Source organism: Carassius auratus, chromosome 12, assembly GCF_003368295.1.
Source record: "Carassius auratus strain Wakin chromosome 12, ASM336829v1, whole genome shotgun sequence".
In the NCBI taxonomy this organism is placed as follows: Eukaryota; Metazoa; Chordata; class Actinopteri; order Cypriniformes; family Cyprinidae; genus Carassius; species Carassius auratus.
In genome coordinates this window covers 4067605-4095332 of record NC_039254.1, presented here as the reverse complement: position 1 = coordinate 4095332, position 27728 = coordinate 4067605, and the positions used below count along the sequence as shown (strand labels likewise).

The window sequence follows — 27728 nt, the reverse complement described above, 5'->3', positions numbered from 1 at the left end:
GCAGAGGAAAAATAAAACAGAAAGATAGAGCACTCAAGACACTGTCTAACTTTCACTATCTCATCTCCAGCTCTGTCTAGATTTAGTGCTGTTTTTCTCGCTTTGACGCGGAGTATATGCAACATGAAAAAAAGGTATGAGAATGGCATGCATGTAAATTGTGTTGCCTGGAGAAATTCAGATGACGCATCTCCTGAAATTAATTATCTCCACTGCTGCCTCATCTAGCCTCAAAACATCCAATTATTATATCAGGGGTTGATAACCCTCTTGAAATTAAGTTCCATTTTTAATTTGTCTTGTTAATCAACACTACAAACAAAAAGCAACAAAAATCTGACCAAACTTCAAAGGTGCATTAACAAGTAGCATTGTTTACTTATGTAATCATTTACATAATATTTCTATTATTATAAAATTATTTATTTTATTGTTAAACATAAATAAATGTTTTTTTCAAATTCTATAAATACAAATTTTCTATAGTTTTTAGCTTCAATGTCAACTATATATCGGATTGGTATGGTTTCTTCTTTAAATTATAAAAAAGTAAAAATATGAATGGTATTATAATGTTATAATAAAAGTAATATGAAAATAATGGGAAAAACCCTTAAGATAACACGTAGAAAGAAAACAAAAAGTATCTTAAGCATGCAGAATTACATAAGTATTAATTGCCACTTTGAACAAATACGTAATTGTGGCATCCATAATTTAGAAATTTGATTAATTGTGCAGCCCTAATATATATATATATATATATATATATATATATATATATATATATATATATATGCATTATCTTATTCTTATATAATGCATGCTATTTTAAATTATTGTTTGAATTTTTCATCTAATAAGTTTAGGTCAATAGGTCAAAATATTGAAACCAAAATGCAGGTAAACATTTTCGTATTCATTTTTCCGTTTTTTTCCTATTCGTCATCCTTTCCTATCAAAATACAGATGCAAAAACACAGAAAAACTTGTCCGAATTTTTTTATGACAAGATGAAAGTTTCGTAGGCAATGTGTTAACTTAATTTTTTAATATGCAAAAACTTCAGACAAGAATTTTGAACTCCATGTACAATTACCTTAAAGGGTACATAACATATGTACATTTATCAGACGCTTTTATCCAAGCGACTTACAATGCATTCAGGCTAACCTTTTTACCTAACATGTGCTCCTTGGGAATTGAACCCACAACCTTGAGCTGCTAATGCAATGCTCTACCACTTGAGGCACAGCAACATAACATACACAGTTTCACCTAATCTCATGTTAATGTTGAGTACATATAGAGTAATACTGCATCCTTCATATATCCAAAAAGTCTTTAGTTTTATCATATTTATAAAAGAAAAATACAGCTTTCTGATTCTCTACGGAAAAAGCCGAGGCATGCCGTGGGCAATCGTCACTATCGTCTACGTCATTAAATCCATGATCGGAAAAAAACAACCGAAACTTGTACCAACCCGGAAGTAAGATTTTCAGCACAGAAATTCTCTGTCATTATTCTAAATTATTTTTTTTTACTTTGGCCATGTTTAGCATGAGAATCCATCTCTTTAACACTGTGAACAACTCTGAATACATGAAACACCATTGTACACCCCCCCTTTAAGAACATAAGACAGCATTTCAAATAGCAATATGTATTCAGTTTTATCTAACAACTGATGATTTGCTGAAGTATATGAGATTAATTTTAGTGCATCACAGTTTGATAAACGTGCTGCACTGTTCTACTGGTCTCTTTCATACAGAAGCAGCATACAATCATGTACAATCATGACATGAGAGCAATCTAAAAGCGGCTCTATGGACAACCTGCACACTTCTCCCCATTAACAACCAAACCAAACACCGCCCAGCATTTCCATTCAGCCCCAGAGAAAAATATAATCGCACAAGCTGATAAAAATCCAATCTTTTCCAAACTCCGCCCCCCGCTGCATAAGCTCAGAGTGACGTTCTCGGACAGGAGGTTTAAAACAGCTTTACCACCACGTTGTATAAGAACAACCTGAGCCGCATGATGAAATCAGTCAGAAAGGTTACACCACCACAGAGAGCCCCTCATTTCATTTTCCCAGGCTTTTACCAACATGCCACACACACACTTCTCTCTGTGGAGTGCGGAGCGTCTGTTGACTGATGACCCCCATGAGGGCCACTTATGTAGAGCATAAAAAGAACAGTGGCCCCCTAATGGGCCTGAGCAGCTCTTCTCAGCAACAGCCGTCATTGACAAAATTATACACGTTTAAAATGGGTAACTGTCAATCAAATAGGAATGAAAGTAACTGGATTTGAAATGATTATCATTCAGCATTGATTGAGTTTAACCATTTCAAAATAATAAATTTTTTATATCAGACTGATCTCACAGCTCATACTCTATGTGATGCATGCAAAACCAACCAATGTGCTTCACATATTTAATCACAAAAAACAACAATTAATTTTTACAGCATTTTGTCTAAACCCTCGACCCTGCACTGAACCCAAAAGTTCTCTGATAATAGGCATGTTATAATGAGAAGGGATTTAGAATTCTAAATTACACGAAATGATCATTTACAAAATAACATTCACTGGAATTTCATAATCTCACAAGATTTATACAGTTAAGCCAGGGTAGCATTAAAATAAAAAAAGCACAAATCAAAACGAATTTTGCAACTAACTGAAAACCTGGTGCATTTGTTCTTGCGCACCATTTGTAATGCAACTTGCTGGACAAAACCGGTGTCTCAAAACTCACAGGCATGGGCAGCAATTTTGTAGCAATTCATAGCTGTGTTCTGAGTCAGCTAAACTGGTGCTCTTGAATACTGCATATGCATATGTGATGCCCAGAAATGCTGTCTAATAGGTCCACTGCACTTATGAAATGAATTTAAAGGGATAGTTCACTCAAAAATGTAAATTCTTTCATTATTTACTCATGTTGTTCCAAACCAGTTTGACTTTTATTCTTCTGTGGAAACAATAGAAGATGTCACCATTCACTCTCATTGGATCTTTTTCCATACAGACTGTCATTCTGCCGAACGTCTCCCTTTGTGTTCCACAGAAGAAAGAAAGTCACAGGAGTCTGAAGCAACATGAGGTTTCATGAATCACTGATTAGAGAATATTCAGTTTTAGTTTAGATTAACTGTCCTTTTAATCACTTAAATGCAACCACAAAACTTAATCAATATTTACCATGTGCTGTCCACTTCAAAACTGCAGAATATAATTTGAGATCTATCAACACACATGATCATATCAATTGACAAAATAAAAACTTAAAATATAAATAAAAAGCTCAAATTTGAACTTTAACATCATGCAACAATTACTTAACATGCATTAAAAGGTACAAAACTGCCACATGAAGTATAGCATGTGCACCGCCCATCTGAAATAATGATTCTGCAGCATGACCACGCCAAGTGCAACGTTTTTATAAATATGCCTGAAAATGGACATTATGTTCTGGATTGTTCCGAGCATCCTTGACTTAAGACAGTCAGACTCATCCGCACGCGCTTATCTTAAGCATTTTCCCCATCACATTACATACACATCTGGAATGCAAGCTTGCTGGAATTCATCAAGTTACACTTATACAGAATAGATGTTTACACGTTCAGATTTGAACATATATGCTATTCCACTCTTGGAGAGCACCGATAATTAAGTTTAAAGAGTACTCACTCACCTTACAGTTCGCACGCAGATGCAGACAGTCTCGCGTCCTGTCCGAGCTCAACTCAACCCGGGAGAAATCTTGACCGCGAATTCCCAAATTTCCACCAGCGCCATCCAGCGCCGCAGCAAATATATGAAGATCTCGCGATAACTAGGTTCACTACATATACAGTTCTCGCGATAACGGGTTTCCCTTCAGCTTGAGGACCGATTTGCTACCATCTGTTGGAGCTTGTTGGTACTGTACGTCAGAATGCCATTACGTAACCGGTTTTGGTTTTGTGTAGAGAGGCGTGAATTCTGAATAAAGCATCTTAGCGTGTTCGCAGTCTAACATTGTGTAATAATCACACAAACAGCAAACAAAAGAGTAGCTGATGGTCTATAACTGGCACTTTCCACGAACTGAGTAGACGTTGGTCTTAAAACCTTAAAAAACAGTACATTTTGTACATTTTCAGCAAAGTATCAGTCGAAGGACATGCTTATTAACTTTGAGAGAAAAAAAAGATATTTGTCCACCTCTGGACAAGTTAAACATACAATAAAGTTAAAGATATATCTTCTGTTTTACTACTTAATTCAATTATTATTATTCCAAACAATTGCTGCACATTTAGCCTAAACTTAGCTATCACTAATTTATTATTATATTATTTAAAAAGTAAAATACAGTAGAAAATGAGAAAGAAAGACCCAAATGATAGCACAATCAAACGTCATAATTGTTTTAATTATTATTATTAAATTAGACTTACTTTTCATGCTTTGGTGATTTTAGCTCAAATTTATTTCATATAAATAAATGTATTTTTGAATTTGTTTGTTTTTTGAGTAAAGTAACATAATTTGAACTCTATTTGTGGAAAAATCAAATTCTTAAGAATGTAAGGGCCAGCTGCTGAACAATGATGAAAAATGTTATTAGTAGACTACACAGACAGATTGCTTCCTTATATAAGAAACCAGACCATTTTCTGTTTAGGTGATAAATGTTTATTTTAGTGCTTGATCATTTTTTGCCTATTATTTAGATCTGTATGTGTGTATATTTCTGTCATAAATACCAGTGCAGTTAATTAGGCATATAATGTGTCTGGTAACATATGAACTAGCTAATCACAACATGCAGTGATGGGTTTCCAAAGAAAACAGCACACAAAACAATGCGAGAAAGGGCAAAGATGATTCTATTCTTTCGCAAATATGAATCAGTCATAGTTTTGGGGGGTGAGTGCATAAGGTCCCTTTTTGCTGGTCTGTGTATGTGTGTACCTGGCCTTCATGTTAGAATATGTATGTTGTTTTTTGTGTATTTATACATGTCTGTGTTGTTTTTATATGATGGGCACTGGGCAGGTTTCTTAGAGGTCATCAGTCTCTCCATCAAAGGGGATGTTTTCCATCTCCATGTGGATGTGGCTGTGCTCCTCATTGCACGTCCAGCCGATCGGAGTGCGGTTAAAAGAAGGCCGACAGCAAATGTTATACTGCAACACAGACACTGGCTGCGGCTCCTCATCCTTGATCTCTGGTTGCTCAAAGGTGACAAGACGAGATGCCTTCTCAAGTCCTCCAAAGGGTAGAGCAGTTCTTTATGACATAATGAACAAGAAGATGATCAGGTAAAGAGCGACTGAGTAGCTTCTGTGTAATATTTTATTTTCTCTTTTTTTGCTCATAAATTTAATACAATTATATTAGTACCTGTTGAAACTCTTGTACTTGGGAAGCTCCTTGTGAACTTGGGGTCCCGGCATTTTCAACTTCATGGTTTCTTTAAGTTCCTCATCATCTTTCATAGCACGTTCCCATGGTGATACATATGTTCTTACATACTCACGCTGTCTCTTTTCCTTCTCTGCCTCAGCATTTACTTCCTCTGCTATAGAAGAACAGAAAAAAAAACCCTTTCCATGCTGTAATAAATATTGCATAAACTCATCCAAGGTGAGATTTACCTTGAGGTGGCTCTGGATTGGGAGAGGGTTCAGGTGGAGCAGTCATTTCACATCCCAGAGAAGGAGCCAGATTCTGAAGGTTTAGCTACAAAGGCATGAGAAACAAAAAGAAGATCATTCTATTATGCTGTGAACTGTTTGTTTAAACTAGTTTGCAGGGTATTTCAAGAAAATGTTCATTTTCTTTCTTCTCAACAATTCTCTCAAAAATTTCTCACAACTCAAATCACTACTTCTTTTATTTATATAAAAAGCAGCCATGCAATAAAGTATTATGGTGTTCATTATTCCAAAACAAATCCTTTCAGCTTTTGACAAGACCCTTTAGCTATGTGTTGGATCCTAAATCACACTATAAACCTCTATTTCCTGTCAAAGCTTTTGCTTTTCTCATGCCTCTTTTGCTGACCAGGTTCTCATCACTGACGATGAATTTCTCCACCCTCTCCTGTCTCATCTTGAACATTTTGGAGCCCTTGTTCTTCATGAGGGACAGCTCCTCCAACATCACTTCTTTAGGGGCTTTGATTTTGGTCCCCAAGTCCAGTTCAGCAGCTTCAGCATCCTCATCTTGCTGGTCTGGTCAAAATAAGTGTTTTTGGGAAGGAAAAAGGACTATTCAATCAGAATGAACACAATTCCATATCAAAGTCATTCAAATGACTTTGAAATATAGATAGAATGGGCAGCACTAAACATTTCCTAGACTCTAAAAGCAGTTTTAGTTTTTTTAGAGGTCTTATCTATTATATATAGAAGCCTTGTACTCTTTCAGTTTAATTATATTCCTTCTCAACTTTAATATCAGCTATTAAACCTGGAGTCAAGCCACATCTGACACCAAAGAGAAGGATGCTGTGCTGAGCACTGCTTGCATTACCTTGTTAATCAGATCCTTGGCCCAGCTTCCGCAGTATGTGTGTGATAGTGTGTGTTTGTGGGTGAGCTTTGGGAATTGCGAAAAAATAAAGAACAAAGCAGTATGCACATTCAGACACTTTGAATCTTTTTTATAAGTTATACAGAGCAAATTGAGGGCCATGGTTAAGCTTTTAACAGCTGTGTAAATATTCAGACAAACAGCAGTTTTGTTTTCAAATAAATAGTTCAATGATCAAAAACTAAATATTGACAAGTGACACATTAATGTTAGTTACTTAAACCTCCATTTGGAGTCGAAGAGAAATCAACTTGTGTGTCTCAGAGCAACAAAATAATCAATTAATGAGTCTTGTAAAACAATATGATTTAATGAATGATTCAGTCACATAAAGACAGTGACTGCATCTCAGAAGGTATTACTTTTGAACAAGTAATTACGTTGTGACCATTAAAAAGTATATTCTATGTAGTATACAGTACATAGTATGGAATAAGGTGTGGGGGATATACTGGTAGACACAATTAACCAGTAGAAATATATCAACTGGTGAAGATTTTTTACTACCCTTTTGAAAAAAACTGCATATGCTGGCTAGGTATGTTTTGAAGAATGGCTGCTGGTTTGAGCTGGTTTAAACTGGTACTTAGCTGGTGGTGTGCTGGTTTGAGCTGGTTTAAACTGGTACTTAGCTGGTGGTGTGCTGGTTTAAGCTGGTCCTTAGCAGATCATGTGCTGGTCCTAAGCTGATCCTAAACAACTAGTTCCTGGATCTTAGGACAAGTACTTGACCAGCTTAAACCAGCTTTAACCAGCTCCAACCAGCTCCAACCAGCAGCCATGCTTCAAAACACACCTAACCCGCTTATGCTTATCCTCATCAGGATATCATCTCTATCAGTTACACACTCACGTGTACATGAAAGCTTATCGTTTGCACACATTTTTAAACAATGCAATTTAAAAACGTGACTTTAAACCATTGAAATGTAATCAGAAGTGAAAGAGATCTTATTTTGCTATATGTGCACACTGAGTTTCTGAGCGCTGTCATGAGTTATTTTACCTCTTTATATGCTTTGAATAGTTAAAAACACAAACTTCTATGTGTCAGAATGCCCATCTTTGCAAGTATCCTCGTAAACACAATAATTTAGGTCTTAAGTGAAAGTAAACAGCTGAGAATGAAAACACGTGTGTAACAGCATATTGGATCTGGCAACTCTTAAAGTGACAGCAGTCTAATATTCCTGCTTTGTGTCATTCATCTTAATCAAACAACAAAAGAGAATATTCGGATGTTTCTAAAACCTTTTTTTGCCTATATAGTAGATATCTAGGGATATACGGACACAAGTGTGTTTTAAATCTGTGCAATGAATGATTCAATGACTCATTCATGAAACTTGTCACCACCTACAGGTGCATCAATGTAAGCCTCAGAAAGAGTATATTACTAAAAGAATAGCATGTCTAGTCTAGAATGCACAAACATGGATGAGTGGAGTGATACAAACAATAAAAATCACATTTGAAGACTGGAATTAAGTTTTTTAAATTTGTATAAACACATTATGAAAAACAGTGTATATTTGTCCCAATATGTGTATGCGTGACAATCTGCTGAGACAGACTGAAGTGAAATTATTTAAAGTTAAGCGGCTTGAAATCTCTGCTGAACAGCTCTTCATATTGGCAATAATTTTGCTGTTAATTTATCTGGCTCTGAATCGCAAACCGCAAGAATGTTGTTCTGTAAACAAACTGCCCATTAGGAGCACACTGCCAAGCAGATGAAGTGGGAGAAACTAGTTCACTAAACATGCCTTCACACAAAGACAAATGAATACACGGCACCTAATAACTGAGCTGCTCATTAGAAGAGAGCTTTGAAGACAGGGTTTGAAAATGTCTTTGAGATTTTGCTCTCTTTGGCAGAATAATTGGCCAGCAGACTTACCGCTCATTACACTGGTCTTCATATGACCGAGGTATCAAAGCTGCAATGTGTAATTGCATTGCAACAGCTCCTCAAACTGTGGTAATTGATAGCCCATGACTCCGAGTCCGACACAAACAAGAACATTATAACATGCTGGTACACTTCAAATGTGAAATTTCTCTGAATCTAATGACAGTGCATTAAAAAACAATTCAAACTGTGACTATTCTTAGAAGCTGAGACCCAGACTCTCATTAAAGTCGGTTGCAATATGTGTTTATGCAAAGTGTGTATATTCTTTCTTTCTGAGCCTCTGCTTCAACATACAGTACCAATCAATTAAATGTTCCTCAGTGGGGATTTACACTTCCGAGAAAGTTATCGAAAGCCTGGAGGTTGTTTGGCATTTCTGGCTCTGGCTCTTTATGTTGACATCGGACACTAGTGAGGGCTTTGGTAATTACGTGTGACATTTACAACACTCATCTGGTCATCACAGAATATCACAAGTGAGCGTTCTTCCAGTGTTATGTCCCTGCTGCGTGGATTTTCACTATAAATGTGTATGTGTGGCACAAAGAGACACCACTGACCATGTTGTGAGATGTTTGAGAAGTCTGTGATGATTTTTGAAGGCTTCTTCCTCTTGTTGGTTGGAGCAGGTGTTCCAGAGACAGGCATTGCTGCAATCTGAGGGAGGAAATTAAATCTGAAATAAACCGGTTGGGGAAGATGGGGGAAAATGGCAGGTGCATTTACTGTCAAATTGTAATATAGGTTTGAGTTTTACATGATCATGCATGACCCAAAATAATATTAAAGAAAATCAGAATGATAAAATAAAAGGGTAACACTAGCCAAGAATATATGAAAAGCATCTGATATAATTTTTAATCATTTATATTTAATAAAAATGTAATAAAATTATGAACACTATTTCTCAATGAATTCAAATGATTATTAAATTAAATTATTTTAAAAAGACCACACGGGGTCTTCTACACCAATTCTGAGGGGCTTATTTTACCCCAGGAGTCTCACTTTACCTTTTTTGCTTTAAAATCGAAAAAACTAAATAAGAAGAAAGAAAGAAAGAAAGAAAGAAAACTCTCCTATGTTTAGGTTTGGTATTTTTGTTAAATATTAGACTTTTTATTTTGTGTAATTTGATTTTTTGTCTATTTTTGATATCTGAATTATTCAGATTAAGTAAAACTAGGAAGACATAAACAACAACAGTTGTTAATTTATTTATTTTTTTCTGGTATGACATTATATTCCTGATGAATGTTTTTGCCTGAATATTTGAAGTGTCCAATTAATTCTGATAACATCAACAACATATAATGTATTCTTAAATTACAGTCAATTAGTAAAACTTTAAATTCCAGATAAAGACACCAGTCTCTTGTTGCAAAGAGGGGTATTTTTGTTTTAGCACACTAAATAAATCCACCGTGTTCAACTGGTCAGCAAATTCCTCAAATGTCCTGCTGAAGCGTTGCGATGGTAAGCCTTAAGTAGTTTGAACAGCATATTAAACAGATTTCTGAGGAGCTGTGAGAAAACATTTCTGCATTTGAACTTCCAAAAATAAAAGTAAATAAATAAATAATAATAATAATTCCATAAGGACCTCAACATTTCACAATGACATACATACATTTACATAGGAAAAGGTGAATGTTATGTATGTGTGTTTCTGTATAATTAGATTAGCATTTGTATGTTTATGTGAAGAAGATCCAGCACTATGTCAGTGTTTATAAGATCTGTGTGATTTATGATATGCAGCTAGCTGCGGCTCTATCCAAGAACAACATATATTTTTACAGTTTGCAAACAATAAATCATTTCGACATACTCTAACCCCTCAGTACCAGCCTGCCCAAATTAAGAGCTCATTATAATATTTTATCACCTGTATTTCTCCTTGTGCAATCAGGACAGCCAAAGAGCACAATGATCCCTCTTACCTGTGACCAAAGAATCAGTGTTTCAGAAAACAAATCAAATCACGGTTTGAATCAAAGGTTCCCAGGAGAACTGTTGAGGTTATTCCTGTTACTTAGGGCTGGCTAGGATTCCACCAACTACTGCTCTCTTCTACATCCCAGGAAGAGTGAAATCCTAGCAGCGTTTGGGACAGGAGGTCTTTGGGGAGTGGGGAGGGGGTGTAGTTCAGTGTACAGACAGCACAGGGACAGACCGAGCTGATGGTGAGGAGATACTTTTCTTGCAGATATTTTTGGTCTAAATATAGAGCATGGAAGAGCAAGATGTTTCCAGAGAGGACTTGTAAAAAGATGTATTAAGTCCCTATTCTTATTTCAGTCACTTATTTTTTGATATTGTGTATTGTCATTTTTTTTCTTTTTACTGAATATTGAATTCAGTTCATTATCATGAACTAAACTATTCTTAAACATTGCACTTTCAACTTATTTTGAAAACACTTTTTTGCATTTAACATCGAAGCTTATTTAAATTTGTGTGAATAATGTTCTAGTTATGAATGCAATATTTCATTAACATTGCAGCCACTCATTGGTGACCCTGGAGCACAAGAATATTTGTAGCAATAGCCAACAACATATTGTATGGGTCAAAATTGTCGATTTTACTTTTATGCCAAAAGTCATTAGGATATTAAGTGAAACTAATGTTCCATGAAGATATTTTGTAAATTTTACAGTATATGAAAATTAGATTTTTGATTAGAAATGTGCACTGCAGAGGACTTAATTTAACTTTAAAGGCGATTTTTATTTTGTTATTTTTTTTTGCACCCTAAAATTCTACATTTTTAAATAGTCGTATCTCAGCCAAATATTGACCTACATTAATTGAAAGATTAGTTATTCAAAATTTTTTTAAAAAAAATACCCTTATGACTGCTTATAATGTTTACTTTGTCAATACCTTTATTGTAGTATTGTTTACACTTTCTGTTTTGATTTGGAATAATGGTTAAAATCATACCCTTTTATTCTGTATACATAATGGTATTGTTTCCGGGTTCCCACTTTGAGAAGCACACTCAGGTAATGATGTATTTGACAGACATCCAGAATGAAGACATATTGCACCTGAAGATGAGTCGAAGTTATTTACAGTTTGCACTTTACAAATTTAGAGTCTGGACAGTAAACTTTAATTTGGTACACAGAGAGTGTCTTCCACACTCATTTCCATGTCAAACTGAAAATAAGACAGTGTACCTCTTTTAAAGAAGAGCATGTCAACAGAACTTTCTTGTTACAACGTATCACAAATCACTGTGTCAGCAAATGTGTTTTCTTTCTGGTATTTAGTCTCAAACGGGACAGAGACGCTGAGAGGAGCACCTGCAGTACTGGTCATCACCAGCAGGGCGTCTGAAGGGTGAAAGAATGAGGCTCACGACGGAAACACAGACTTGTAGCTAAAGTTAGCACCTGATATGTGACATATGATCGTGGGGTACGCTATAGACCAGAGGGTCAGAAGGCAGTTCACCTTATGAGCGGAGGTAAGATTACACTGCCAAAGCTAATCTGTGTAAAGTTGTTCACAACAGTACTGCCTCTAAGAACCCACGTCATAAAAATACGGTTCTTTTTACATGATAAATATACATAAAGTTAATATAAACATAAAAGTATTATTTGCTCTGCGCACTCTTTTGGAAATTGTATAAGTTAGAACAAGCCTTTTATTCAGTGGGGTTAACTCGAACTACTTCATTTTTAATATCGTCCAACAGCGCCACTCAGGGGGTATTGAGATTACTGCAGCTCCTTCAGCATAGAAGAAACTAAATATATTATTTAATGTGGAACTATCTGCTCTAAAACATTGAACATGGCCATTATATGATGGTCGTGTATGTATATATATATATATATATATATATATATATATATATATATATATATATATATATATATATATATATATATATATATATATATATATATATATATATATCAGTAGATTATTCTAGCCTATACCTGAGAGCTCCTAAATCACCACAACAAAAGAGAAAATAGAACACAAACATCAGCAGCTGTCATTTCTAAATTTATTTTAATTGCTCTACATTAACTCATACAGTAGGAATTCGTTCACATTATCCCAGTCCCTGAACCCAAGAATTCAGTAATCCATTACTTTCCATTTTCTCACATTCGCATTGTACATATATTTCCAACTTAAACTTTCCACTTTCTCACATTTGCATTGTACACATATTTCCGACTTAAACTTCAAATAACACAAAGCACTAAGTGTAGTTGTTTGAATATAATTACAGTGTATTCAGAATATTTAACGCAAACGTAACACATTTACTAAAGAATTACAGCTTTAAAAATGCTTTTTAGAAGCATGACATACATTCTGACAAACCGATTAGTACAAACAGTACAAAATTAAAATTTTAGTGTATAACACTATCTAACTGCCCCAAAAATGAAAAAGGCACTTTCCTTTCCTTTATTGTTTCTTTTAAATTTTATATCAGTTTTATATCTTGCTTCATAACTCCCATAGCCATACCTTCCACTTTCTACTTGACAACAAGGTACATTATAGCTTTACATCCGATCAACCTTCTTATCCTTAGTAGAGAAATGGTACCCACCATTTGATGTTATTTCATCCCACCAAGGCCATTGGGTATTTTCTCATAAAAAGCAATGCAAGAAAAGTTCAGCTAGGCATGTACAATTTCACAAATGCAGTTGAATTGCTCACACAGGTTATTGAAATGAATGTCATACCTATTTGTCAAAAGCATCATTCACAATGAGAGCAAGCACCAGGGAAAGTGGTCAGGTGTCACATTTGCATAATATATCATAAAGATAAAGCAGCGCTTTCAGAATTTGTCATCTAGTGTATTTTTTCAGCTGTCGTGTGAAAAAGCCCCAGCACAATTCACATGCCTTTCTAAATGCTCAGTCAAAACCTTGGCATACGCAGCATTATGATAACAAAATGAGCACATGCATCAAGCATCCATACTGAACCTCAGCAAACAAGAAGCAAAGGCTTTTGTGCAACACTCTACACAAACACAGGCCTGCAGTCCAAACTCAAGATGTTTAGAGAGATAAAGGGTGGATAACATCACAAGTAAAGGGCATGGCAGAGGCCAGAAGAGATAGCAATTGAAGAGCAAGAGTAGAGCGGGTGGTTTGTACCATCTCTCCACTGGAAGATTTTTCATTTTTTTCCATTCAGGCCACTGTCACATTCTTTGTACACTTCTTTCATCTCTCTATCACTGAGACTTTAATAGAACTCGGGCAAATCCGTATCTTAGAACATCCTATACCACTTTTACACAAATATTAATTGATTCTATGCTCCATTATCTTCTGTCACAGATGAATTCTGTAATATACATACATACATACATATATATATATATATATATATATATATATATATATATATATATATATATATATATATATATATATATATATATATATATATATATAGTTTACTTACCCTTTATCACTCCATCCTTATGGCCCCAAGTGAAAAAAAAAATAACAACACAATCAATTATTATCACTTATCTTCCTTGTGGCCCCAGTACATAATGTCAAAACTGATTATTGTTAGACATGAATGCCATTATTTGATTTAGTTGCTCTCACAAGTAGTGACTTTGCAATTCTGTCTGTGGGTTAAACATGTTCATTCGGTGTAAAATAAATGGGATGAGAACTGAAGTAGAAACATGAATCAAAGTTGTGTGGAAAGTACATAAGTATCTCAACATTCTGATGAAACGGAATAATACATATACAGATATATGCATACTCTATTTTAAAATAACTGTGTACTTGTATGAAGTGACTGAAAATAATGAACATGCAAAAAAATACATCTTTGACTGAAGTTTTTTTTTTTTTGTCATATTACTGTAGACTAAAAATGTATTTAGCAGAACAGAGATCTAGCACTCTTGCACTCTTGCCCAGGGTGGTAATTACTGTCAGTGGACTCTCAGTAATGTATGGAGCCGGGCCTCCACACATTCGGTTGCAGACCCATGCTTGATGTACTGAAGCGGGGTCTGGGTACCCGTAGGTTCTGGATGCTCCCAGACCCTGAGGATCGCACACCGGCAGACAGGGGACTCAGCTCAGGGGCGCTCTTAAACTGCTTGGCTTCTTGGAATGGGGTGTAGGCCTGCCCAGGACTGGATTGTGGGATGTGCAATGAATTGGGCACAGGGGCAGTGGATATTTTGGGGAGAGCAGGCAGGGCTGCTGTCGGGGCAGGAGGTGGTGGTGAGAATGGTGCTGCAGGTCTTGGAGCAACAGGAGGCGGAGAAGTGACATTACTGTGCCACATCGGCTCACCGAGAGTTGTGGCAGAGCGGGGAACGATTACAGTAGGTGTCAGAGATGTGGGTGCAGACATGGGAGTAGGTGTTGAGAAACGTTTGATTATTTCCACTGAGCTGGGAGGGAGGGTGTAGGAGAAGGATCACGAGGATGCGCTGGAGATTTGGGCTGTTTATCCACCACGTATCGGTCCATGCGACTCTGTCTGCGTGCAAACAGCTCCGCACCTTTACCTTGCATCTGGGCCATCTCAGGAGCTGGATGAGCTGGTTTAGGAGCCACTGCTGGTGGCATCTTGTATCTCTGTGCCTGCATGAAATTGCAAGCCTCTGCACCCAGGTTGAGAAAATCTTCTTCAGGGCCAGACTCAAACCCAGCCTCTGCACCCAAACGGGACCTGTCATCCAAGTTCTGCACCAGAGACAGTAGCTCAGGATTGTAAGATGGAGCCTTCTTCTCCTCTTTAGCAGTGAACATTGGTTTCTTGGATCCACTACGACGAGCCTCCTGCAGGATGCCTGTGCGGCCAGCAGGGACTGAGACCCGCTGCTCTCGAGAAGAGATCCCATCAGTGGAGTTAGAGAGAGAATACTGCTGGGCAACTGGTGCATTTGGTGTTTCTGGAGTAGTGGATGCAACAGAGATGTATGGGTTGAAGGAGACTCTGTGTGCTGGGGAAGATTGCACATTTGGTGTAGCAGGAGCAAAGGCATGGACAGATGCAGGGGCAGGGGAATTGGGAAAACCTGGGGCATTTGTGAGCGGGGGAGAGAAAGGCTGTGTTGGCATATGAACTGGTGGAGGTGGCTGATATTGAGCAGAAACCGCATGATGGTATGGAGGACTGAGTGGCATTGCCTGTGTTTGGGGAGAAGAGTACGGTTGAGCCATACCAGAAGGGGAACTCAAAGATGGTACGTGAGAAGATGTTGGAGAAAAAGTTGCTGAGGTGCTGGAATAGGTTGGGGAGTAGAGTGGAGCATTTGAAGGGGGAGGAGAAAATGGACCTGAAGTGATTGAGGATGGAGAGATTACAGAGGAAGGACCATTGTAGGTGGCTGGTCTAGCAGGGATATACAATGATGTTGTAGAAATAGCTTTCTTCCCCTCCGAGCCAGCAGGGGAGAAGGAAACTGGGATATTTGCCACAGACACAGCCTGAGCCTGTGATCCAACCTTTTTGGAAAGGCTGGGCCTGAAGACTACTGGAGCAGTTGCTGCACGATGGCTGACACAGCCAGGGGCAAATGGCCTGGCAGTTCTGTTGTGCACTGAGCTGGGAGCCGATAAGTCTGCTTGCTCTGGTAATGCTCCTGCCATGGATGGCATAGGCGTCTGGCCTGGCGAGGACAACACAACGCTTGTCCTGCTCACTACCAAAGGTTCCCCGTTTACCATACTGGTACTATGAGATGTTACGGGTGTGACTGGAGTAACTGGGGTATATGTCAGGCTTGAGTCTGCCTGATGCTGTGGCATGGAAAAAGCAGTGGGTGTAACCAGGTTTGACGTATGTTCTTCTGCTCTTTTCCTCTGTTGTTCAAAAAGCTGGGCTCCTTTACCTGAAGTGGCGTTTAGGCCTGGGCTAATCTCTGCATCTCTGTCGGGCACAACACACGCTGAAGTTCTCTTGTCTAGAAAGTCCAGGTAACCACTATCCCAGGTAGGGTCTGGTGCAGCAGAAAAACCGTCCTCGTCAAGCTCAGATTCACTCCCAGGAAACAGGCTTTCGTCCTCGGTTTCTCCCTCTGTGTTACTATAGCTTTCTCCGTCTACACTTCCAAAGCAGGTGAGAGTATACTTCTTGGCACGCTGGCGTCGCTTTTTGAACATAAGCACACCTTTAGAATGAGGGTTTGGAGCATCTGTCAAGAGCGAAGCAATGGTTCTGCATTTGGAACGGGCCTCCTTCACCTGCTTATCTTGTGAACTCTCACCTCTGTGTAGCTCTATGGAAAGAAGGATAATGTGTAAATCAATCAGCGAGAAATACTTTCAAGGTCATTACATAAACCAGTAATATTAGTTGTAATATCACATTTTAAATCACTTAAACATAATGATGACACAAATGTATTATGTATATCAAGTTTATTAATACTGCTTCTTAAAATGAGAATCACTGGATGTCAATTGTTTTCTATTCTGCATTACGGAATGAACAGGCCTGTTAGCAGGCCTCGAATTAACAAATCTATAAAGTGACACCTATGACTTTTATATAACAGTGCCATTGGTGATGAAAGGACAACATCAAACATAAAGTCTTACAACTAAAATATTAGTTGTAATATCACATTTTAAATCACTTAAACATAATGATGACGCACATTTGTTTTGTATATCAAGTTTATTAATACTGCTTCTTAAAATCAGAATCACTGGATGCCAATTGTTTTCTATTCTGCATTACGGAATGAACAGGCCTGTTAGCAGGCCTCGAATTAACAAATCTATAAAGTGACTCCTATGACTTTTATATAACAGTGCCATTGGTGATGAAAGGACAACATCAAACATAAAGTCTTACAACTAAAATATTAGTTGTAATATCACATTTTAAATCACTTAACCATAATGATGACGCACATTTGTTTTGTATATCAAGTTTATTAATACTGCTTCTTAAAATCAGAATCACTGGATGCCAATTGTTTTCTATTCTGCATTACGGAATGAACAGGCCTGTTAGCAGGCCTCGAATTAACAAATCTATAAAGTGACTCCTATGACTTTTATATAACAGTGCCATTGGTGATGAATGGGCAACATCAAACATAAAGTCACATCAAATCAAGCTGGCATTGTAATGATTGGAACACATTTTCTAGTTGAATCAGAATAGCTCTGATATTAGACACTATAATGCAATGAGTTAGATGCTGAAATGTCTGGCACCAACATGCTCATGGTAAATCACTGAGCTCATCCTTCTCTACAAATAGCCCATCACATTCTAACAGCTTGAGCAAGTAAACCCTGGGGGTCCAGGATCTATATTAAAAGACAGGGTAACAGAATCGGATATTTCTATAAAAACAAACCAGAACTAAAAATTAAAACCTCAAGAGTACAGCATTTTTGCTAAGATTTTCTCTTTCTAATCTGGATGACCTCAAAACATCCTCAACATTGGATCAAATCATGAAGCATAAAATTCTAAATATTCTCATAAATAAAATCTCCAAACGATGATATACATTAAATGTGCTTTTGATTATAATAATCTGTCCAGACTTCTATTTATCTAGTCATGACAAAAAACAGAGGTTAACCCTTAGCAACAAAACATGTAGAAATTCATAGTTTAGTTTTCAATAAATCAAAAATACAAGTAAAACAAACTTTCACAAACACACATCAAACACCTTTCTCATTTTAACCACAGTTTTGGATCATTTAGACAGAAAACAAGCCCCCTATCTCTCTGAAGCTCTACAGAAGCTATCAGGACTCTACCTGCATAGATGTGTCCTTCATGTTCAACTTCTCCAGGCAATGTGAAGCTCCTCATGTTGTTCAGCATAAAAACTGTATTCCCAAGCCAGCCTTACTGGCAGGACACACACAAACACATCAGTGGAGCACAGCCAACAATACTTGGGTGATCTGCCCACATTGGTACGAAATCAACCAGTCCATAGCCTGAGGTCAGGCCTTTTAAAGACCCTTTGTCTAACCACAAGACCCTGTCACAGGCCCAAAGAAACCCCATTATGTCATTCAAGCTATTTTGGTCAGTGAACAGAGCTAAAGGACATTTCCCACCTGTTTGGGCACACCTCTGCCTCTTCCTGGATAGGCTAGCTTAAGCTGAGCGTCATATGGGATCACGCTGGCATCTCCAACCACACCACAATGACTTTAAACCTACTTTGACTCTGAAGCAAGTACTGCCAATCAGACTCTTTGAGACTTTGGAGGCAACATTTGACTAAAGGTCAACCTCTTTATCATGATTGAACAGTATTAAACAGTCATTTATATCTCTTGCTTTTTTACTTCAAATACCCCATTTTGACAAGTATCAGCCAGTTACCACCGTTGTGGCACACTGAAATATTTCCTCCGCATTTTTCTGAGAGACAAATATATAATATCAGCTGCTGATCGGCACATTCGCTATATTTTGTACTGTGCTCTTTCGCCCTCCCACTGTGCTGTCACAATAACAGGTGTGCACACTTTGTCTTCTCTTCTTACCAGGGCTGTCTGAATGCCCTGGCTTATTCTGTAATTTCACCACTAACAGTGACAGAGAAGAGCAGCTGTCATGGACCCTTATCCTAAATGTCTCTAGCCTCAGTGGGACGCACATGAGAGAATTTGCAAACAAGAGTTCTAGAAGTCCAGAATTCCCAATGGAGATACAGAATTAAACACAGAAACTTGTTTATTTACACGATCCTCAAAATGTCCCGTCAGTCTTGGAAAGCAAAGTGACCTTCAAACTGACTGTCAGCTGGGTGCCATAAGTTGAGGAGAAAGCCTTCCCAAATGCTTTCGAGAGGGGAATTAACACCCCATCAGCTACAGACACAAGATATATTGTTTGACTCCTAAGAAGTTTCCAATATGTGTTCATCTTGCTATAAGAAGGAATGTGAACTCCTAATCCTCATCATAACATTAACTACATCACACTGACACCTGTGTGTATCTCATATTTAAGGTCAGATTGTTAACCTTTGAGAAGGATAAGCTTTCAGATCATTTCATAGTGACTCAAGCCATATGGTACTGAGTAAAAATCAGCAGTTTTCTTCAGTACTAATAGATATGAATAAATCAATCAAGTTGCAGAACCACCTACAACCGAAGTAACAGAAGTACATATCATTCTAAAATGTAGGGTCTTCAAATATATACAAAGTGGGGCCTTGGAATCAAAAAGATTGAGAAACTATCGATATATGTCATAAAGGGGAGATAAACTACATGTAAAGAATATGTTTGTGTAACAAATGGAGATCATTATTGGCTCTTAAAATCATATTATTAGCACAGACTCAACCGTTTAAATGGAGAGAATGAAATATCACTGACACTGGACAGCAACTGGACATGCCTTTCCCAGCATGCAACAGAGGTCTGTGTTATAGTTGTAGTTGAGTCAAGGGACAAATTTAGTCTTTTGCTCACTTGAGTCCAGCCCCTTCCCCTGCCCAAGTAAACCCTGAGCAGGGGGACATGAGGAACCCCCATCACCAAAATTTACACGAGCTCCATTTCAAATCCCAAACTACATGCGTATGATTATTTCCCATTGAAACATATCCTGTTCTTAGGCTCTGTGCTAACCAATTAAGCAATATGTATGTTTAACTACAATTTGTCATAAGGACAACCAGATATTAATGATTCTACACAGTCAAATTCCACGAGTCTTAAAAACGCAAAATTTACTGTATTTCAAGATGAACTTAACTGAATATATTATATAAAATATATCAATATTTTCAGTCAGTTCATTCTGTTAATAATTTGTCAGACTGATTCAACTGGAACTTTGGTGTTTGTGATTAATTTTAAACGATTAATTAAAAAAGCCGCTGCATATGAGTCATTAGTTTTGAATGAAACTACTCTGGTCATGTTTGTTTTTCTGTTCAACCCATGAACACAGATCACTCATTTGTACCATAATTCTAAACATGCAAACTATGGCAAATCAAGTGATTATTTCAACCTCAAATGCAATTGCTTTGCACTTACTTTGTGATCAGACTTATTCATAATATAAAAAAAACGTGTGTGCCCTTACTCAATAAAATCCATTTTAAGGGTCAACACACAGTATGCAGAAATTAATAGACTGACTTCTGCCTTAATTTCATCAAATATCACTGAACCACACTCCTTCCTGACACAGAAGATTGACTTCTATCAAGTGGATGTCCAAAGGTTAAATTTAACACAGTCCAGAAATAATCTATGAGGTAATGACAGAAAGAGATATAGGTTCAGAAATGCTGAGCTTATCTTTATCTTTATACACTAATTTAAGTTTTTCGCATCCAAAATAAAAGTTTTGTTTATATAATAAATGTGTGTGTACTGTGTATATTTATTATGTAATAAATATGATAGGTAAAAATTGATAGGCTGAATTCACTGTAAGTCGCTTTGGATAAAAGCGTCTGCTAAATGCATACATTTAATTAAAAAAATGTTAATTAGGTATATATAGACACACATACAGTACTGTATATATTTTGAAAATATTTATGTTTATATTTATATTGATATAATTGATATTATGTATAAAAAAATGATATATAAAAATAAAATAGTTTTTTCAAAAATGACTTTTGTGCTATTCGAAAAAGATGATTGGTACTCACTAGCTTGCTTAGCCTTGTCCATATACGTTACTGTGAGTTCTTCATCAACTGGGTTGTCCACAGGGCCCACCATGGGTACCATCTGTCTGTGAGACGCAAGCATGAGAGCCTCTTTTGCCCGCTCTGGAGAAACAAGTGGAGGTGGGATAGTGGGGGGCTCCTGGAAGCCACTGTCCACTTCAGCAGCTCCTGATGGACTTTGGTCAGAATTCTCAGAGGAATTTTCAGCTTGGTGCGACCATTCAGCCTGTGGGTGCTGGTAGACCACCTCTCTGCGGGCCACCCCAGGCATAACGCACTGTTGCTGGGTCCCCATTCCCTCTAGATCAGATACAGACCAGCTCTGTGCTTGAGGGTACGTGCAGACATCCTGGGCGCTCTCATAGCCGCTCATTTCTGAAGTCTCCTCCTCTTGGGGTGAGGCTTGGCCAGGACTCTTGGCAGGAGAGCTACTGGGGCTTCGTCGTCTCTGTCTACGCTGCCTCTCTTGTGCCGCCACATCTGCATCACTGTCTGTCTCACCGTAGTAAGCCTCGCTTTCTGGAGGGGACGTTAGCCACTCGAGGCCACCGGTGGGGGACATGAGCGACGCTCTGTTGACACTGGACCGTTTAGAGGTAAGTGGAGGCGACAGGGCTCTCAAGGCTGCCTGGTACTCCTTATCAATACGCGGGGAGGGGGCCCGACCCAGGAGCACCACTGACTGATATGCAGCTGGGGCCCTGAATGGAAAGCAGAGTGATTATCTTGAGTATACATTTTATAGCATGACTAACAACTCCTCGTGATAATGATGTCTCAGTCTGACCTTTTAATTCGCAGATGGAGGGTTCCTCTGCCACTATCAATCAGATTCATAGCCTCAGCATGGGATAGTGTTCCACAGGATACATCATTAACTGACACCAGCTCATCAGTCTCTCTGAGCCCAGCCCTGCAGGCTTTACTGCGCTTTCTCACCTTCAACAGCAGGGGGAGACAACTTCAGCACAAACTTTGTGTCCATGAGTTGCAGTGAGAGAAGATTCATAAATAGCTTATTTTTTACCTTATTTAAATGTGCAAGGCTTTCTGTGTCACCCGCTTCTAGTTATTTTTAACTGTAAAAAAAACTACAGTATGCTGCTTTATATATTGTCGTTATTATAAACAGTTATTTACTGTATTTACTGTACTGTTTTTTTACTGTAGTTCTTCTAGTTTAGTATTTAGTAATGAATCGTAAGGGGGAAAAAAGTCTATTCCCACATTGTAAAATAAGGTGGATATAAAGCACACACATTTCTAGCTATGATTTATTTGTTTATTAAGATTGCATCGCCTGTGAATATCAGTTTAGTTAAGTATAGTAACCGGTTAGTATGAGTCAAATTTATTGTGTGGGAATTTAAGCTTATCACACTCTGGTTCACACTTTATACTGTTACTTATAAGTCAATGGGTTATCTGTATTTCCGAGTGGCAAGTGATGGTCTCACGTCACAGTTGTGGACTTTCCAGTGCTGGACTATATTATCACTGACTACTTTTTATGGGTAAAATAAACAAACCTTTATTACACCTTAAAGGATTAGTTCACCCAAAAATGAAATTTTGGTCATTATATACTCACCCTCATGTCATTCCAAACCCACAAGACATTCGGTCATCTTTGAAACACAAATCAAGATATTTTTGATGAAATCTCAGAGCATTCTGACCCTGCATAGACAGCAACAGAACTACCACAGTCAAGGCCCAAAAACGTAGTAAAGACACTGTTTAAATAATTCATTTGTAAATCAGTGATTCAACCATAATGTTATGAAGCCACAAGAATATAAAAAAAAAAAGACTATTCAACAATTTCTTCTCTTCCGTGTCAGTTTTTGATGTGTATTTACGTCATTTCCATGACACAAAAAAGGATTCTCATACTGTGGCTTCATGAAATTACATTTGAAGCACTGATGTCACAGACTATTCAACAATGCCTTTACTACATTTCTTGGCCTTGAACGTGTCTGTTGTGTTGCAGTCTATGCACGGTCAGAAAGATCTCGGATTTCATCAAAAATACCTGAATTTGTGCTCCTAAGATGAACGAAAGTTTTTGGTGAGTAATTAATGATGGAATTGTCATTTTTGGGTGCTCACCACTAGAGGTGTTTCACTCGTTAATACCTTGAATTTGTGAATCGTTATATGTACTCACTAAACTTGAAAGCAATAATGTATCTGAACGCTATGATTCAGAAGCATATAGCTCTTGGTATAAGCTAATTATGAAAAAAAAAATGTTTGCAACAAATCGGTTAAATGAATGATCCAATGACTCACAAAATGACCCAAGACACACAAGACTGAACTTATTCAAAATCTATTTTTATATGTTTTTTTTTTGCCTTAAACACATCACATACATTTTCAAAGAATAATATATTCATATCATATATTAAATTAAATTTTTCTGAAAAGTATAGAATCAACTGGGATCCTGTTAACTGTGATTCAAATAAGTTCAGTGTCAGATTGAAGATTTGTTAGGCCTCATCCTGTTGGTTTTGAGTGGGGATGAAGAGGGATGAAGCTAAAGTATGTTTAAAGAGAGTCACTATGGCTTTATGCCCATCTTCAAATACCATCTCCTTTAGAGTACAGCCTTTTTGAGGTCATCTGTCAAATATGAGAGCGCTGTTCCGACACTCACTTCACCAACACTTCACCAAGCTTAAAGTCTGGCCGCATTCCTGTCTTTGTCCAAAGGCACTTTATAAATGAACTGTTCTAAGAGACTGGAATAATGTTTTCACTAGCCCAAAGCATAGATTTATATTCCCTTAAATATGTCTAAAGGGATTATCTTAGCTCAGAGCAGCTCAGACTATTTTGTCTTATGTAACATCTAATTTTTAAAACTTTTTGTATGTGCAGGTTGTAGACAAAAATAATGCTATGAAGACCATTAAAAACAGCAAGTGGTGTTAATTTGCTTTTCCATGAACACTGGTAACACAAATTTGTCGATGGAAGAAAATAGATGAAAGCCGGTCCCATTCACCTTCTTTTTATTGACGATCAAATGGTCTGAGAATGCAAATAGGGCGAACAACATGTGCAGCTGGTACCAGGGCAGCTGTTGCCTCTTGGCAGACCTGAACCGGGGCATGTCATGAATTCACCATGTGTTGTCCACAAAGCCTAAATAAAGTGCTCAGCTTTTGTAAAGAGTCAGTTGTCACTAAGTCCCAATAGATTTATCTTAAAACTGCATGTTTTTGAGAAGTGGACTGTCTAATTTAGTACTAATATAGTAAATGAAGTCAATGTGTATTGTGTCAGATAGCAAAGGACTGAATGGAAGTATGAATGCATTTACATTATAAATACTATAAAACAGGTATTATGAGGACGTGCTGTACGTCTTCAGGCATTTTCAAAACATTGCCAGAGCATTTTGCTTGCTGAGCAAGTGTCACTGAGGTCGTTCTAGATGTCAGGATTAGAAGAAGCTATCAGAGAGCCCTGTGGATCAGAATAGCTCAATTAAAAAAAGAGACGGTCATGGAAAAAAAGGCCACACCACAAATGGAAACAGATGAAAGTCTGCTGAGGTGACCTTGAAAGGAAAGACGAGGGGAAACTCCCTGCTGCTGGACAAACATTTTTTTCCAAGCAAAAATATATTTCTCTGAATAAAAAAGTCAGGCCCATCTCTCTGTGATGGATATCTTTTCCTTCAGAACGTGGAAAGAGTAGAGCAGACCGTCTCTGGCATTGCTCACCACTCCAAAATAGCCCTTAGATCAGGGAAAATGCATTGCACACAGTTGTCACTTAACAAATGGGGCATACTGTGCTTATAAGTAGACACTGTGGCTGTGATTCTACTCAGTCCTGAAATAACATCCTCATTTATACAGAACTGTGTGAGAATGCTTCTTTGAAATATCTGGATTCCAGAGGACGCTGAACAAAAGCTGTCAATTAGATAAGAGTGAAGAGATGCACTGTGAAGCCTAGCAGGTTTATCTACATAGAGCAGTAATGCTTGCCAAATAGCTCTTGAACAGCATTTATCAACAGATAAAATAAGGGCTCTCTGGCCTGTAGTTGAATTTTGACTTGACAGTATTATCTTATTAATGTTTGCCCTTATTAAATATGAGATAAGTAGGTGCTATATTTTAACTAAAACAAAGTGATGCAATAATACTGTAATTAAAAGGACCCCAAAGTGATATATGACTAGCTCATTTTTACACATGCTAGAATGTGCCATTTGAGTCTGTAACAGGAAATGTCCTCAATAACACTATACTCTTGATGGCTTATCAACTGTTACATTCCTCACTGACACGTGTTCAACAAACATATCTGCTCAGCTAGGTCAGACCAGGCCCACATTAAATGCAATAGACAATGACAAATTTAATTAATATATTAATTAAATAATAATATAAAAGTAAAGAAAATGTATATTTTACGTAAACTATTTATAAGTGAAATTTAAAATCGAAAGTAATTGTTCATATTAGACGATGTGATTTTAGTAAGTAAATTATATAAACTACATTAGAATATATTTACATATACATTTATATTATTTGTTTGTAAAATCATAAAATCACATCATGTAAAATATGTACTCATATTGCTCAAGTCGGAAAAATTTAATTTGGAAATTTAATTCATTAAAATAAAGAGACCCATGATTCACCATCTAACTGTCCCCTTACCTTTGCCACTTGGAGGGGTTTCTGGTGCTCAGCTCCTCCTTGTAATCGGAAACCCCACGGTGCACCTCCTGACAGGGTCACCACTACCTCTTCTGCGACCATTTTTTTTTGGTGGTTTCTGTGTCTCTCGTTAATGTTTCTTGGTTCTTAGATTCTTTCAATAGTATTGTCCCATCCCTGGATGTTCAGTCCTCCTCCGTGGCCCAGTCTGCCTGCAGTCAGTTCTGAGAGGTGGGCGCAGACACACACCCCATGGGCCATGAGCATGTGGTGTGGGGAGCGCAAAAGGGGGCGGGAGGAAGCGAGAACGCCTCTATCTCTCTATTCATTGGAATGCTGGGTTGGCGGGTGGGGGTGCGCCGTCTAGATCCAGGACCTCCTTCCTTCGTCCAGCTGGCCACACTTGTCCTGTCAATCCACTGCCACATCCAAAGGATGCTGATAGACCCTCTAAAAATAAATACCCCAGCAGCCCCACTAGCTTTATCTATGAATGCCCTCAAAATGTGAAGGGAGCTGTTAGAGGAGATAATTTGGGAGTCAGATAACACTAGAACATATTGCAAATTAAAATGCTCATTAGGCATTATAAATAAATGTTTAGGAAACTGTTTATTCCTGTGGGATTCATCAGCTAAATAATAATGGGGACTTGCTCATGTGAAACTAGAAATAATGTTGCTCGACCAAAGATGTTTGTATGAAAATAATTTGTTGTAATCAGCTATGCTTTCATTTAGTATTTAGATATTCTCAGTGTCATTTGGTCATTTATCTTTGGCATTTATTCAGATTTGTAGTTGTTTTGATATTTTGCTTTTATTTTATCTTTTATTTACAGCACTATGAAATAATCTTTAGCTATAATATTCATTAAATGAACATTTAGTGATTGAGCAGATGCTTTTATCCAAAGCTATTACAAATGAAGACAATGGAAGCAATCAAAACTAACAAAAGAGCAATAATAGAAAGTGCTGTGACAAGTCTTGGTTATTGCCTAATGCTATTAGGCAATGCTAGTATGCTAGTATTCATTCGCCATTAAACATTTTAGATGTTCTTAAAGAAACAGTTCACTCAAAAATAAATATGCTGAAAATATATGCATCCTCAGGCTATCCAAGATGTATGCAAGTTTGTTTCTTCATCGGTAACAGATTTAGAGAAATTTATGAATACATTACTTGCCCATCAAAGTATTCACTGCAGTGAATGGGTGCCATCAGAATGAGAGTCTAAACAACTGATAGAAACATCACAATAATCCAGAATACGACTCCAGTTAATCAAATAAACATTTTAACTTTAAACTTAAAAAAATTATTTCCTGTTGTCCTATTACATTAAAAATGTAGAACTTTCAGACAATGATTTTTTTTCCCTGCAGAAAGCAATATTACGGATAGATATTGGGATGGATTGAAATTAAATAACATCTCAGTGGTTAATTTGTTTATTTGAGTTGTTTAGATTACTTATCAGAATATAATAATATTATAATTATCATCTGTTCTGATTCTCATTCTGACGGCACCCATTCACTAAAGAGGACCCATTGTTAAGCAAATTATGTAATGCTAAGTTTCTTCAGATCTGTTCTGATGAAGCAACAAACTTACATACATATTTACATATTGGATGACCTGAAAGTAAGTACATTTCCAGCAAATTTTCATTTTTGGGTGAACTATTTCTTTAACAAAATGGTCATCTGATATGTATGCATGACATTTCAGCTGGAATATATAGTGTATGTTTTATGTTCAGAAAAAGTAGAAAGTGCATTCAACATGATATGTAATAAAATCTGGGAGAAACGG

At 37.3% G+C, this 27728-nt stretch overlaps 2 protein-coding genes and 1 pseudogene across 8 annotated transcripts in view; all 3 read right to left on the bottom strand.

Annotated features, from left to right (window-relative positions):
* LOC113111542 (inactive ubiquitin carboxyl-terminal hydrolase 54-like) overlaps positions 1-3812 on the bottom strand; it is a 106472-nt gene extending 102660 nt beyond the window's left edge. For all 6 annotated transcript variants that reach the window (XM_026276353.1, XM_026276358.1, XM_026276357.1 and 3 more), the window contains exon 1: positions 3724-3812. The gene's annotated coding sequence lies outside the window, so the exon portion shown is untranslated. The remainder of the gene's footprint in view (positions 1-3723) is intronic.
* An 867-nt stretch (positions 3813-4679) lies between these two features.
* Positions 4680-10815, bottom strand: LOC113111541 (myozenin-1). Of its 2 annotated transcripts, none has more exons than XM_026276352.1 (6): positions 10418-10815; positions 9090-9186; positions 6084-6253; positions 5675-5759; positions 5421-5598; positions 4680-5306 (listed from the first exon to the last, which is right to left on the bottom strand). In XM_026276352.1, the coding sequence occupies exons 2-6, from the start codon at positions 9175-9177 to the stop codon at positions 5078-5080; spliced, it is 750 nt and encodes a 249-aa protein (XP_026132137.1). In that variant the 5' UTR covers positions 9178-9186; positions 10418-10815; the 3' UTR covers positions 4680-5077. The 2 variants fall into 2 exon arrangements, with proteins under 2 accessions (XP_026132137.1, XP_026132136.1); XM_026276351.1 differs by having other exon boundaries at positions 10473-10812.
* Positions 10816-14182: 3367 nt separating this feature from the next.
* Positions 14183-26223, bottom strand: LOC113111539 (synaptopodin 2-like protein; annotated as a pseudogene).
* Positions 26224-27728: the final 1505 nt, after the last annotated feature.

Coding starts and splice junctions, on each gene's coding strand:
- LOC113111541 (XM_026276352.1), bottom strand. CDS start 9,177: ATGCCTGTCTCTGGAACACCTGCTCCAACCAACAAGAGGAAGAAGCCT. Junction 6,254..9,089: donor CTCAAACATCTCACAACATG/GTCAGTGGTGTC, acceptor TATTTTGACCAG/ACCAGCAAGATGAGGATGCT. Junction 5,599..5,674: donor CAATCCAGAGCCACCTCAAG/GTAAATCTCACC, acceptor GTTCTTCTATAG/CAGAGGAAGTAAATGCTGAG.